Source organism: Camponotus floridanus, unplaced genomic scaffold, assembly GCF_003227725.1.
Source record: "Camponotus floridanus strain SB8 unplaced genomic scaffold, Cflo_v7.5 scaffold86, whole genome shotgun sequence".
Taxonomy (NCBI): domain Eukaryota; kingdom Metazoa; phylum Arthropoda; class Insecta; order Hymenoptera; family Formicidae; genus Camponotus; species Camponotus floridanus.
The window spans coordinates 220,201-233,693 of NW_020229856.1; the positions used below are offsets into that span (position 1 = coordinate 220,201).

Sequence of the window (13,493 nt, forward strand, 5' to 3'; positions counted from 1 at the left end):
AAATAAATAAACCTATAATTGATCCAAATGATAAATCAATAATAATAAGGAAGGCTTGTTTAAGACCAAGAAGAGCACAGGTGGTATTGCGTGTTTTATAAATCTATAATTTTAAAAGAAAACCAATTTCTAGAAACGTTTCGAATCCTCTTCGGTGACAATAATAATTTAATAGAACACAAAAAAATTCTAGAATAAATAAAAATAAATTTATTTTCCTCCGTTGCTCTTCTTGGTCTTAAACAAGCCTTCCTTATTATTATTGATTTACAAAATTCATATTCACATATGAAGAGTCGAGGGAAAAACGTCTTAAATTAGCTTGTATCAATTTTTAAAGTTTGTATATTTTTTTATTTTTTAAGACCTGATGATAATATTATATTGTTCTGAAGCGCTTAAAATAATCTTAATTACAGTAATATTCACTTGATATATATATGTAATTTTATTAGTAACTTAACGTGAGTTTTTAATCAAATGTCGAGAATTTCTCTGATGATATCAGGTTCTTCCTCATATTCTTGTATTATTTTTTCCTTCGATCTAAGCAGGTTCTTTGCCTCTTTATGATCGAATAATATTAAACCACACTTTATCAGGACTACGACATCGTAATGTTATCTCGAAAGGATGTAAAATGAACTTGACACGTTCTTCCTGGACTCTTCATACAAGATTTGTTACTTTTTCTTTCTACAACTTTTTCACTTGCTCTTCTATTTTCTCGATGTAAAAGAGCGTTAAACCTAAGAATACGATGGAAAGAATTCCATTGTTAAAAGGCCGAGGCTCTCTCGGGACGTGCGCGTAGACGACATCGTTTGCATTCCTCGTTTTCGCATTTTAGCCTCCTCGACACGCTTGAAAAGTAGTACGGTAGCCTCCGCGTCGGATTTTCCCTTTCAAATCCGTTATCCGCGCGTCTAGATTCAACGCGATGCTTAAGCAGATTCATACGTAATGAGGCGAGCACTGTGGGAAGTGCGAGCGTAATTTTTCTCATTAGTATAAAATGCGAGCGTAATCTACTATGATCGCAACGAACGGAATGACTTTGCCGTAATTTGTTTCAGTGATCTCGTGATCTCGCACTGAGAGAGAGAGAGAGAGAGAGAGAGGGAGAGAGAGAACGATTTTATGAAACTTATGAATCATCGTCCAACAATAAGTCTAGCTTTCCTATCGCGCTAAATGGAAATACGACAGCTGCATTAGAACAATTTTCCTCTGAGAAATATGTCAGAAAAAAATCGTTCGTTTAATTCTAGAAAGAGCGAGAGTGAAAGACAGAATTGTATCATGGTGTTTTCAAAATAAAATTTCTATTAAAAGATGACCCTAACAATCAAAGAAATTTACGAAAGCAATGATATCAATGATATCAATTATATCTCGTTGTAAATTTATAGATTCGCATATTTTGACACTTGGTTTTGAATCAATAATTTTTTGTGTGGATGATATGAGAAAGTAGATGAGAAGAAAGACGAGTTTTATATAATAAAAAATATCATTGTTAATTTATTTGTCGATTTCTGTGCTTAGCATCTTGCATAGATTGATCTCCGAATCAGCTATGCGTTAAAAAACTTGAGGCATTTCTTCCAGCATACATTTCTCTGACCGTCCAAGGTCAACTTTCATTCCGTTTATGAGATCATAAGGTTTGCTCTTTTCAGCTGCATCTCTTTAAACTTTCTACATTTAATACAACACGTATTTATGCATTGATGACAAGAAGGAGAGAGAGAAAAGATTGCATTAAAATGTAGAAAATATGAAAAAATATGTAAGTTAAAAAAAACAGATTATTATTTTATTATTGCATATTATTCTTAATTAACTTATTGCACAATTATTATATTTTTTCTACGACGAAAATTTAATTGGCATTTTTTTTTTAGTGAGATATTATTGATGAATTTTTGAGTGAGATAAATGTATTTCTCATTCAATATCAATTTGCTTTCTCTGTTTCTAGGATAGTCGTTCAGCGTTTTTATATAATCGATCCTTTGATCCGACATCATTCTCCTCGACGAATGCATAGGACTGTTACTCTTGCTCGCTCTTTCCCTCCACATCCTAAATCTGTATTCATTTTAATTGAAACGCAGGGGGGAAAGAGAAAGGGCAAAAGAATAGGAGGACCGGAATCTCGTGTTCACGATGATTTTCGTCCCGGTCGGGATACTCTGAAGTCGCGAGGACAAAGAATAGAGAAACGGAAAGCGGATACCTAGGGCCCGCGCGACAAGCGGCAGAATTCCAGCTGGTGTAAGGTGTGTCATATTCCAGTTAATGATCTCTCGTAGAGCCTGGCCCCGCGTGCGTACACATGGTGTACCAGGACTACGTACCCACACACCCACAAGGACGTACGTACACGCTCAAGACGGGCAAGACGTTCGTCGAGGAACGACCTCTGCTTGTAGTCTTGCCAACTAAGCGAACCGACCAGGCAAAACCGGTGTCGAGTGCTCCGATCCTACCCTCCTCGCTCTCCTCTGCCCCGGCTCTTTCCGCTCCTCTCTTTCGTCCGCTCTCTTTCCCACTCTCTCCTTCTCTCTTTCTCTTTCTCCTTGTCCCTCGTACGTGTGTGTTAAACATCACCGTCCCTCCCTCCAGCACCGCTCCGTCCTTTTGCGTCCCTGCAGTCCTCGACCGATTCTACAGTCGACCTGACGATAGAGAAACCGAACGCGTTCGTCGCCAGGACTTCCGCGCTCGGCAAAAGGACATTCGGTCCTCGGTCCATCGTTCTCGAGGTACCGATCCCGCTCGGGAAGAGGTAAAGAACGATCTCTCGCGACTCGGCTCCGTTTCTCTTTCTCCGCCCGCTGCTGGATTGGTGTAAGCACGCGAAGGCCGCGTGCAGGCGCGTGCGATGCGGCACGAGAGAGTCGACGCGAATCACTCGAGATGCACGCGCGCGACGTGCATCCACCATCCACGCCCGCGAACGTGGCGTGCGTGCCAATTCCGAGTCGCGAGCAGTGCCGATGTGTATAGGAATCGATGCTCGAATCGCCCCGAATTTATCACCACGCGAGTGACGTCGCTTCGTTGTTGATTCACGTGCACGATCGCCTATCTACGCGTCGATCCTCCCGTGGTGTTTTGAGAGAAATCTCGAGTTGTACATCCTTGAGTGAATATCGCGATATCTGCTGTTTCTTTCTCCGAGTAAAAATTTAGATTGCCACTTGGATGAACAAGCTTTTGTGAATCGTGAGCTTACGGAGCTGAAGAGTGTTGTTTTTTTATTTTTCTTTTTTTTTCACATAGTGATTAGGTCGACAAGACTCTTTAGGTAAAGCCGAGCGAGGTCGTCTCGGCGATTTAAATCGCGATCCGGTTCTGTGGTGGTTTCGTTTCGGGCAATCGTAGCGCAGGTAGCCGCGGAGAACCTGTTTGTGTGTGTCGACGGCCTTCAGCGAGTTTTTGGAAATGCGCTTCCGGTCGTCGTAGGGCGCGGTATATTTTTGTACATGAGGCACGGGAAAAAGAAGAAGACGAGGGAATTTTGCGAGAAATTGCCGTCGTTGTGATAATTATATACGGTTTAAAGCTGTCTCGGAGTCTCTACATTATCGCCATAGACGAGATCTTCTTCCTCGCACGATGCTGATAATCAACAACCGAGTCTGTTAATGAGTCAATATCCGTTCTTTTTTAAATTTTGTTATCAGCTTAGCCTCCGAGGAATTTTTTCTTTTTCCTCTTCCTAACACGAGATTATTTTTGTCGCAACGTTATACAACGTTGACAAGATCCATGAAGACTTGCGAAAAGAGAAAAATCCTGGAATTACGCACAATCCGAAAACAGCTGATGATTAGGAAATAATTGATTTATAACTCGGGGAACATGGATTCGAAAAAGAGATACGATTGATGGATTTTTTTTTCTCGCTTGAAGACGACAATAATCTGAAATAAAGATAGAAAAGCATTCCTTGAATCTCAAAAAGTCAAAAGAAGCGAAATTGCTGTCAAATCACAATTATAAAAAGGTAAATTTGAATCCAAATCAGATTCGGAGATGAAAGGGAACTGTTGCAAGAAACTGTAAAAATATTTCAAGAATATTGAATTAACCTGCGATTTATTATTTCAACAAAGGTTTACAACTTTTTTTTTTTATGTTACATAGATTTTTTTATCGAGGGTCTACTATAAGCCTTCAAATTATTTCGAGAGAGCAGATTCGAGATCGAATGTGCGGCAAAGATTCGCGGTGATCTCGAAATTGAACGCTTCACGCTACAGCGCGTCTGACGCGAGGGAAAAAGAGGCGCCGACGACGACGACGACAACGACGAGATTGTATATCGAGAAGCTACGGCTACGTGACCGGGCAAGGCAAACCGGAGCGAATTGTTGCGGAGAACGCAGACGTGAGGAAGGGAAATTCGCGCGATTGGAGAGAAACGGGTCAGTCGCGGACCACGAGGTTCGCGTTAAATTGTCTCGATTTTCGTTCAGGAAAATTCGGATCTGGTCATTCTGCGAAAGAGATACAAGTTGCAGCTTGCGCGAGAAAAGTGTTCAGATTCGCGTAAAATTGGAAATCTCGTCTGAAAAAAATGTATACGTAATGTTTGAAGAAATTGTGAAATATTATCTCAATGTAATCTCAATTTATAATCTTGGAATAATTCTCTTAAACTAACGTTTTATATCAAAAGTTTTCGCGTGTTAAAAGTGTTATTTCTTTTTTTCTAAAAAGAAGCGGTTCAAGATTATTTAGCCCACACATAGGAATAAGAAACCCCCTTATTTATTCTGTGAATTTTACGAATTGTGTCTAATTCCAGGATTCTCCCTTTAGATGTTATACATTCGCGTTAAGACAAGAGAGAGAAACTTAAAGTTTGAATCAAAAGTGAAATTTAAAAAGAAACTAAAATTTATTTAGGTGGTTGATTATCAGTATTATACGGGGATATCTATCGAACAAAAACCAGAGAAAGGCGATAAATAAATCAATGCAAATTCTAGAGCGACAATCTTCAAGATTAAACTTTCACACAAAGAGCATTAAGAGGCACTACTACTTGAACATCAAACGTCAATTACGACAATTATATTTCCTCTTTAACGGAAAAACGTCGGCGTCGAAAAGGATGACAGCGACGCCTTTCGAACAATAGATGCGCAACTCCGTTTTCTCCAGCAGCTTAACAAAAGGAAGACGACATCTTTTGTCACGTGTTAACATCGGTCAACGGTCTCTCACTTTGAACGAGCAATCTCATCTTTACGCAAGAGACGCGGCGATCCATTGATCGTGCGTTCACCACGTATACGGTTTGCATGATGCATTTGCCGAGTTGCTTGCGACACGTCAACGATCCAGCACGACGCGATTCCGCGTGATTCACCTGAGAAGGCGGGGGTTGTCCGAAGGGGGAAGGGATGCGGAATCTCAGATCACGGATCGGCGGAAGTGCGTGGCGAGGGAGCGGCCCGTGAGAGAATCGTCCTCTTGAACGCACGGAAGGATAAGGGAAGAGACGTCATTCTCTCTACGGTAAGCAGGATGGACAGGAGCGATAACAATGTCGTCGGGGTCGGCGGCGGAAGCGGCAGCGGAGGCAGCGGCGGTGGCAGCGGCGGCGGCAGCGGCAGCTGTCACGTGGGAAACTCTGGATCCCCGCCAAACTCCATCTCGTCGACCCACGGCACCGTGCACAACTCCACCGGAGGGCTCGACGCTCAGGTAGCGCATCCCGAGATACTTGGGCTTGATATCAGGGCTGATGTAAATACTCGAAAATTATCGCTCTAGTAATTTAAATGAATCTTAATGCGAGTTTCTTGTTTCTCAAGGTACTTAAAAGTACGGCAAATCCATATCGTTTTACATTAATAAAATTCCTTATCTTTTCGTATGATCTTTTTATTAAGATATAGTATAAAAAATTTAGATATCGAGACATTCAGATTAATCAATGATTTATCGCATGTTGCGTTTATTTCTATTATTACAATATGATTTAACGGAAAGAGGAAGAAGGGGAGAGAAGGGTTTGTTGAAATCCAGCACTGTTGCTATTCCTTCTTATCATCTACTCGAGTAAGGATGTATGTGATATCTGACCGAATGATATAAAGATCAGAAATAGATTTGTTATTCGAGGACGATAATTCCGCAATTTGGTACGGGGTAGTGGATCATCTGTCTATCCGAGTCTATCGGCATTTTCTCACATAGAAGAGGGGATTTCGTAACACACGTGCTATCGAGTGAGACTCATAAGCCCATCCGGCTAAATTTACCACGGCAAATTGTATGGAATTCGCGCGCTTTTAACAACGAAACGCACGCTCTCAGTTCATTATTCCCGCTTCACCGAAATTCAATTATCATGGCGGACGAGCGAGTACCCGCGATGATTATCATTAATTCAGTTGGTGTATATTTTGATGAAAACACGTCACGGGAGAATTGGGGAATATACGCTCTCCGTGGAATGCGAAGTATAATTACTTCATTGTATTACACTTCCACGTGCGTAGGAAATGAATTATGAGTTTTAATTAAGCGATACCGTCTTTTAATTGCCGGTTAAGCGTTGTGTCATTATCCGTCCGTACATGCGAATTAAATCTGTTAATATATTATATTTTTATCGATGCATATGATATTAAATTTTACATTTAATTTTACTCTCGTTTCAATAATTAATTAAGTTAATAGTTTTATTAATAATATAGCTGAGAGAAAAAACATAAAACTCTCCGTTTAATATTCTTTTCTTATCTTAGCGAAAAATTGAAGAAAATTTCAGGATAAAATAGGAACTTTATTATTTTTATGATACAATAATATATTTTTAAGATGTACTATTTCAACTAGATCTTTTTTTTTCATTTTATTTTTTTATTGCACAGGATATATGCTTGTCACTAGACATGGTAATATGTGCGCTCTCTTCTTTGTATTTGCATAATATTATCTTATTTAAATATAGAAATAGAGATAACTGTGCTTATATATTTACACTTGGCATCGTTGAAGGATGATGTAAGAAGATGATGTAAAATGATGGTTCTCGACATGATATCCTTGTAATGAATCAATGATAATACGCGCATGTGACAATTGTATATCATTTGTGCAAATAAAATTGCACAATGATATTATGACAAAGAAAGTGATCAAATATTGTAATATATTATCGATTCCTTTAGAAAATATTTCTATCTTATCGTAATTTATCATCTTGTATACGACAATAAAATATTATATGAAAAATATAAACGCACATACAAGAATTAATTGAAGAAATATATTTGATTAGTTTGTGAATGGATTAAAACATTAAATAATTAATTCGTGTTTTAATCCATTCGTTTCTTAAATTATTATATTTTATTATATGATGATAGTAAAAGAGGAATAATTGCATCCATAATATTCAATGTTATATATATATATGAAATAAAATAGAAATAATCTCTGTATAAAGAAAATCATGATAAAAAATTATATTATAATAAATTATAATAAATTATATAATGATATGATTTGTCTGTGATTATTGACGGAATTTTTGCATTTTTGAAGATTGTCATAATTTCTTATCTTGAATTTTAGACTGGAGACAGAGGATGGGAGATTCATCATGTTACAGTCACTAGAGTTCCCGGTTACGGCTTTGGTATAGCTGTGTCAGGAGGTCGCGATAATCCTCATTTTACTAATGGTGATCCAGCAATCGCGATTTCCGATGTGCTCAAAGCCGGCCCAGCTGAAGGAAAATTGCAGTAAGTTTATCATACAAGTAAAATTAATTCTTTTTAATGTCTAATATTTAATAGAAGCACGGACACATGCATATGCATATGTTTCTTTTTTTATATTTAAAAATATTATTTTTATTATATTACAATATTTAATTTTTGACAAAGTATTATATAGAGAAATAAAAAATACATCCATAATTTTTGCATTTAATTTTTGTTAATAATCTCTAATTTCTTGTTGAGTTCGATTCCTTATTTTAATTTGACATGATAAGTAAAATTATTACCCGATTTATACGCAGAGTTAACGATCGTATTATCTCCGCCAATGGGGTATCATTGGAAGGCGCTGATTATGGGGCAGCCGTGCGGGTCCTGCGGGATTCCGGTTCTACCGTTTTGTTGGTTGTTAAACGAAGATCTTCGTCAAATTCACCCGGTTGCTTAGGCAGCGTTGCGCCTCAGAGTCATCGACTCACGCTCACGCGAAACAATAAAAAGGATGGTACGTATAATTAGAACACCGCATAACAGTTACATGATGACCAAAAACTCAAACAATGTCTGATTGACTGCCGAGACATTTAACTTTAAGGAAAAAGAGAGAGAGAGAGAATCTAAAACTAAATAATTAAATAATTAAATTAATTAAACTGATAATTACAATTTAAAATTATAATTAAAATTTAAAGCGAATAGTTTAAAATTTTATTAAAAGAAAATTTAATTCTTTAATTTTTATAATTTTTTATTTTCTATTTCCTTTCTCTCTTTGTTTATATTTTTGCCATAAAATAAAACATGCGACAATGATGTTACTTTGATTTCTAGACTTTGGAATAGTGCTGGGATGTCGATTGTACGTAAAGGAGGTTACGCGAGAAAATATCGGAGTGAAAACTGGGGACGTGTTAACCCGAATAGGCAGCGTCGCCGCCGATAATATGAGTCTGAAGGAAGCTAGAAAGTTGATGGATCAGTGCAAAGACAGGCTTTCGATTGTAATTACACGGGACAGCTCGTGTTGCCACGTACAGCAGCAAAGTAAAGGAGATAGCGGTGAATATCTGTCGGGTGCGAGTTACAGTAGTCAGAACTTATATGTTCCGCCACCTACGAGGCAACCCTTGGATGACAAGAGTAATCTCGTGCCGAGGGGTCGTTCGCGAGGACCGTTGATGGACGTATCTTTGAGCCAACTGGATCTACCAGCTACGCCCACTGTGGATCCACCCAGGCCACCTCCGCCCAGACCAGAAGGTATGTATTACGCGAGACAAATTTGTGATTAATTACTATATTCTGTTAAGTAATGAAAGTTATAATAAATGAAATGATAAAAATATATTTGTTTTATTTATATATTTTAGATTTATTATTTTTTTGTCAATTTAATTTTAATTCAATTCTTCCTTATCGGGAATTTCATTTTATTATTTTCTTGAAAATGTTATTCGTGATTTTCAATATTAATTTGAAATATAAATTTAATTATAAATTTTTAAATTCCATTAAAATTTTATTAACATACTGTTTCCTTTTATAGATTATTATAGTACACGCAGACAACTGTACGACGAAGATTCGGTTTCACCTCGAACAAAGCAACCCATGTAAGTTGATAAAGTATAATTCCAAAAAATTGTTTTTAATTCAATCTCGTATCGATCTCATATGTTTATTTAATATTTATAGGCCGGATCCTCGATTTATTACTTTCCAAAAGGAAGGATCTGTAGGAGTGCGATTAAGTGGCGGCAATGAAACCGGGGTCTTTGTAACTGCAGTTCAAGCGGGAAGTCCTGCGTCGCTTCAAGGTCTTCAACCAGGAGACAAAATCTTAAAAGTTAGTTACTCAATTTATATTAAATATATATCAAAATTTATCCTACATTTAAATAAGCAGCCAGTGTTTAGAATTCGTATTGTTGAGACATTTAGAAATGATAAAATATGTCAAACAAAATCAATATTATTAATAGTCGGTTTTTAATAATTTATATTTTTATCTCAAAGATCTTATTTTATTGAAAAATAATAATAATCTTAATTTTAAATATATATTATTAAAGTAAAATACAAAGAGTACGTTTAGATTATAGTTTTTAAGATTCAAGAGATTCTAAATAGAAATAGATTTTTACAAATACATATTGCATTTGTGATTACATGTAAAATTGTTCCCACAGATAAATGATATGGATATGAAAGGAGTGACGAGAGAAGAGGCTGTGCTGTTTCTTCTTAGCTTGCAAGAGCAAATCGATCTAATTGTACAACATCGTCGTCAAGAATATGATCAGATTATTGCATCTGGCAGAGGAGACTCCTTTCATATAAAGTAAGTAACACTTATACAAATTATACTATATATTTTTCGAATGATAATATATTATATTAATAATTCAAAGAACATTATATAACTAATTTTCGTAGTATTTTTAAGCGTTAATTTTGTTGGTTCGTGAAAGATGACAGTGTGATGTGTATTTTTGCGTAGGACTCATTTTCATTACGAACAACCACAGAAAGGTGAAATGAGTTTTCGTAGCGGAGATGTCTTTCATGTGGTAGATACCCTTCATAATGGTGTCGTAGGATCTTGGCAGGTTTTTCGAATTGGACGAAATAATCAGGAGGTACAGAAGGGCATTATACCCAACAAAGCTCGCGCTGAGGAGCTCGCAACCGCGCAATTTAACGCGACGAAGAAAGAAATGAGTGCCAGCGAAAGCAGAGGTAGCTTTTTCAGAAGAAGAAGAAATAGCCACAGACGTTCAAAGTCTTTGGGAAGGGTATGTATGCAATTCTCTCGTTTATATATATATATATATATATATATATATATATATATATATATATAATACTACGAAAAAGTTTATATAATAAATTTTTTTTAAATGTTATGTGTGTTCGATATTATGTTATAAACATTTGCTCACTTGATTAATTTTCACTTTTTGTACATGTACCTTAGGATCATTGGGATGATGTAGTGTTCTCCGATAGCGTCAGCAAGTTTCCAGCTTATGAACGTGTGATCCTACGACATCCCGGATTTATTAGACCTGTTGTTCTCTTTGGGCCCGTAGCCGATCTTGCTAGGGAAAAACTTCTCAAGGATTTCCCTGATAAATTCACTTCTCCACGTGAGTAAATATATTTATTCACTATTTACATCTTTGATTCATTATGCAAAGTTCGAAGCAAATTACTAATGAATATTTAATATTGTAGAAATGGAAAGCCAAATGGAAGATGGTACAGGAAAGAATACTAAAACATCCGGCATTATTCGTCTAAGCGCTATCAGAGAGGTAATGGAAAGGAGCAAACATGCGTTGTTGGATATCACTCCGAATGCCGTAGATCGCTTAAATTATGCCCAGTTTTATCCGATTGTTATCTTCCTGAAGGCCGAGACGAAGCAAGTCATCAAGGAGATGAGAGCTGGCATACCAAAGTAATAACGATACGTAGTAAGATAATATTGCAATTTTATCGATGCATTATATATATGTGTATAATTACAGATCAGCGCACAAGAGCAGTAAGAAGCTTCTAGAACAATGTCAAAAGCTCGATAAAATCTGGGGACACGTATTTAGCGCGGTGATTACTCTCAATACGCCGGAAGCTTGGTACCGGAAGCTCAGAGAGCTCATCGACCGCCAGCAGCAAGGCCTGCTATGGATGAGTCAGACCAAGGTAAGAGAATAATCGATTTTACATACTGAATCTTGTGCCTTCTCAGAATGCGCGTATATTATTTTATTCCATTTTATTCTCTAAATATATAAAAAGTTGTAAAAAAATCTCCAGCTAAAAAAACATATCTGTTGGAAGGCTAAATATGATACTTTTCTTTCTTCTATTTTCACACTTTTCTCACGATTATCACGATTTATCTTCGTCGCTCGTATATACACTAAATTGTACGGCGATTCTGTTCGTTATAGTCCATATATAATCAATACATGGTGTGGGACATGTCGCATCCGCCTACACATGCTCATACTCCACCTCCCACTCTTCCCCTACCTCCGTTTTCCAACAATAATGTATATTACGACGAGAATAAAAATCACGACGTGCTCTTGTCACATCAATCGCCAATTTTACCGACATCTTTTATGGGAACATTTCCGCCACTTCCGCCTTTCAATTCAAATGTCATCCGTGAGCAATTTTTCGGCTATATATAAAATTATTGCTCTTGCTTTTAACCCTTTAACTATGAAATTTGAAAGATTATATACGTGATCAATGCGCTTTTTATCAAATTTTGCGCGTAAAGATATGTCCAAAATAGTTTAACGATTACATCATATATAAAGATGTATATATATGTCATATAAGATAATGATAAAGATAATGATACATATATCATTATCTTTATCATTATCTTATATGACATATATATACATCTTTATATATGATGTAATCGTTAAACTATTTTGGACATATCTTTACGCGCAAAATTTGATAAAAAGCGCATTGATCATATAACATATATATATGTACATCATTTACACACACGTATAAATTTTTAATATATAAATTTTTTTATTATTATAATCTGTTTGTGAATATAAATTTGATTTTTAGATAATATTTAGATTCTGATATATTTTTTTATATTTAATTGATTTATAACACTTTTCCATTCCATATACAAGAACTAAATTAAGTTGAGCACAAGTATATTCATCTATTGCATGCAAATTGAAGATGAATAAATAGTTAAAGGGTTAATATTGCATGTTCGATATATGCTTTTCTTTAGTTTGCATCACTTATTTTTCTACTTTCCCTCTTCAATATTATAATTTATCAAAACCTTCAATTACAGTTTAAATCATTGATTCAAGAAGTGTAAAATATTTTTGCAGTTTAATTATAGCAAAAAAAAAGGAAAGAGAAAATTCAGATATTTTTTTTCATCCTATGTTGCAATTATATTAACAAAAAAATATAAAAACTCAAAACGTTTTTTCTTTTTCCATTTTGTTGTAATTAAAATTTGGGAATACTTTTTCAAGTAAGCTAATTAAAAAAATATTTTTTTTCACAGTTTATATAAATGGTTTTGAAAATATGTCGCCATTTTCGAAAGTATTGCTTGAATGAATTTTGCATGACATTAATTTTCAATATTTATTTTGTACGTCTTTGAATGTATGAATGCTGATACTAATAATTATTCATATATTTTGCTTCCTTTTCATAAATCATATATTAATTTATAATATTCTTTTTTATAAGTATTCAATTATTAAATTTTAATATAATATAAAACTCTCATAAAAATAATTCATTCATTGTATAATGTAATATAAAATATGTTTACAATCAATAAAATGCAATGAATGAATTATTTTATTGATTGTAAACATATTTTATATTACATTATATATACACACACATGCAAATAACACAAATACATTTTGCTATGATTAATTCACGTACTATGTATCGTTTGCATAATGTTATGTCTCCTGTGGTCTGCGCTCGTAGCCGGAAGAAGCCCTCTCGGATGATTTCCTATTCCCGATGACTTCTCGCCTCTCCTACGCTTCCTCTCCGGAGAGCGATTTGGAATTGAGTCCGGCACCCGTCATTCCTGGCACTTTGGGCCCACCGTCGCGATTAAAGAGCAGTTCTGACCCCAGTATTGCTACTCAAGATGACACCACTGCGCCACCGCCGTACTCGACAAATTATCAGGTAATATGC

At 35.9% G+C, this 13,493-nt stretch overlaps 1 protein-coding gene across 14 annotated transcripts in view; it reads left to right on the forward strand.

Moving 5' to 3' along the window:
• LOC105255764 (tight junction protein ZO-2) overlaps positions 1 to 13,493 on the forward strand; it is a 47,869-nt gene that overhangs the window by 31,527 nt on the left and 2,849 nt on the right. For 6 of the 14 annotated variants that reach the window (XM_020028941.2, XM_011265246.3, XM_011265249.3 and 3 more), the window contains 11 exons: positions 7,609 to 7,778; positions 8,060 to 8,262; positions 8,589 to 9,017; positions 9,304 to 9,370; positions 9,453 to 9,603; positions 9,947 to 10,098; positions 10,258 to 10,552; positions 10,735 to 10,906; positions 10,995 to 11,220; positions 11,291 to 11,465; positions 13,275 to 13,484. In XM_020028941.2, coding sequence (XP_019884500.1) covers positions 7,609 to 7,778; positions 8,060 to 8,262; positions 8,589 to 9,017; positions 9,304 to 9,370; positions 9,453 to 9,603; positions 9,947 to 10,098; positions 10,258 to 10,552; positions 10,735 to 10,906; positions 10,995 to 11,220; positions 11,291 to 11,465; positions 13,275 to 13,484 — 2,250 coding nt within the window. Of the gene's footprint in view, positions 1 to 1,984; positions 2,286 to 2,365; positions 3,649 to 5,006; positions 5,770 to 7,608; positions 7,779 to 8,059; positions 8,263 to 8,588; positions 9,018 to 9,303; positions 9,371 to 9,452; positions 9,604 to 9,946; positions 10,099 to 10,257; positions 10,553 to 10,734; positions 10,907 to 10,994; positions 11,221 to 11,290; positions 11,466 to 13,274; positions 13,485 to 13,493 lie in introns of those variants that run through there. The other 8 variants (XM_020028939.2, XM_011265238.3, XM_025414631.1 and 5 more) reach the window with 8 other exon arrangements.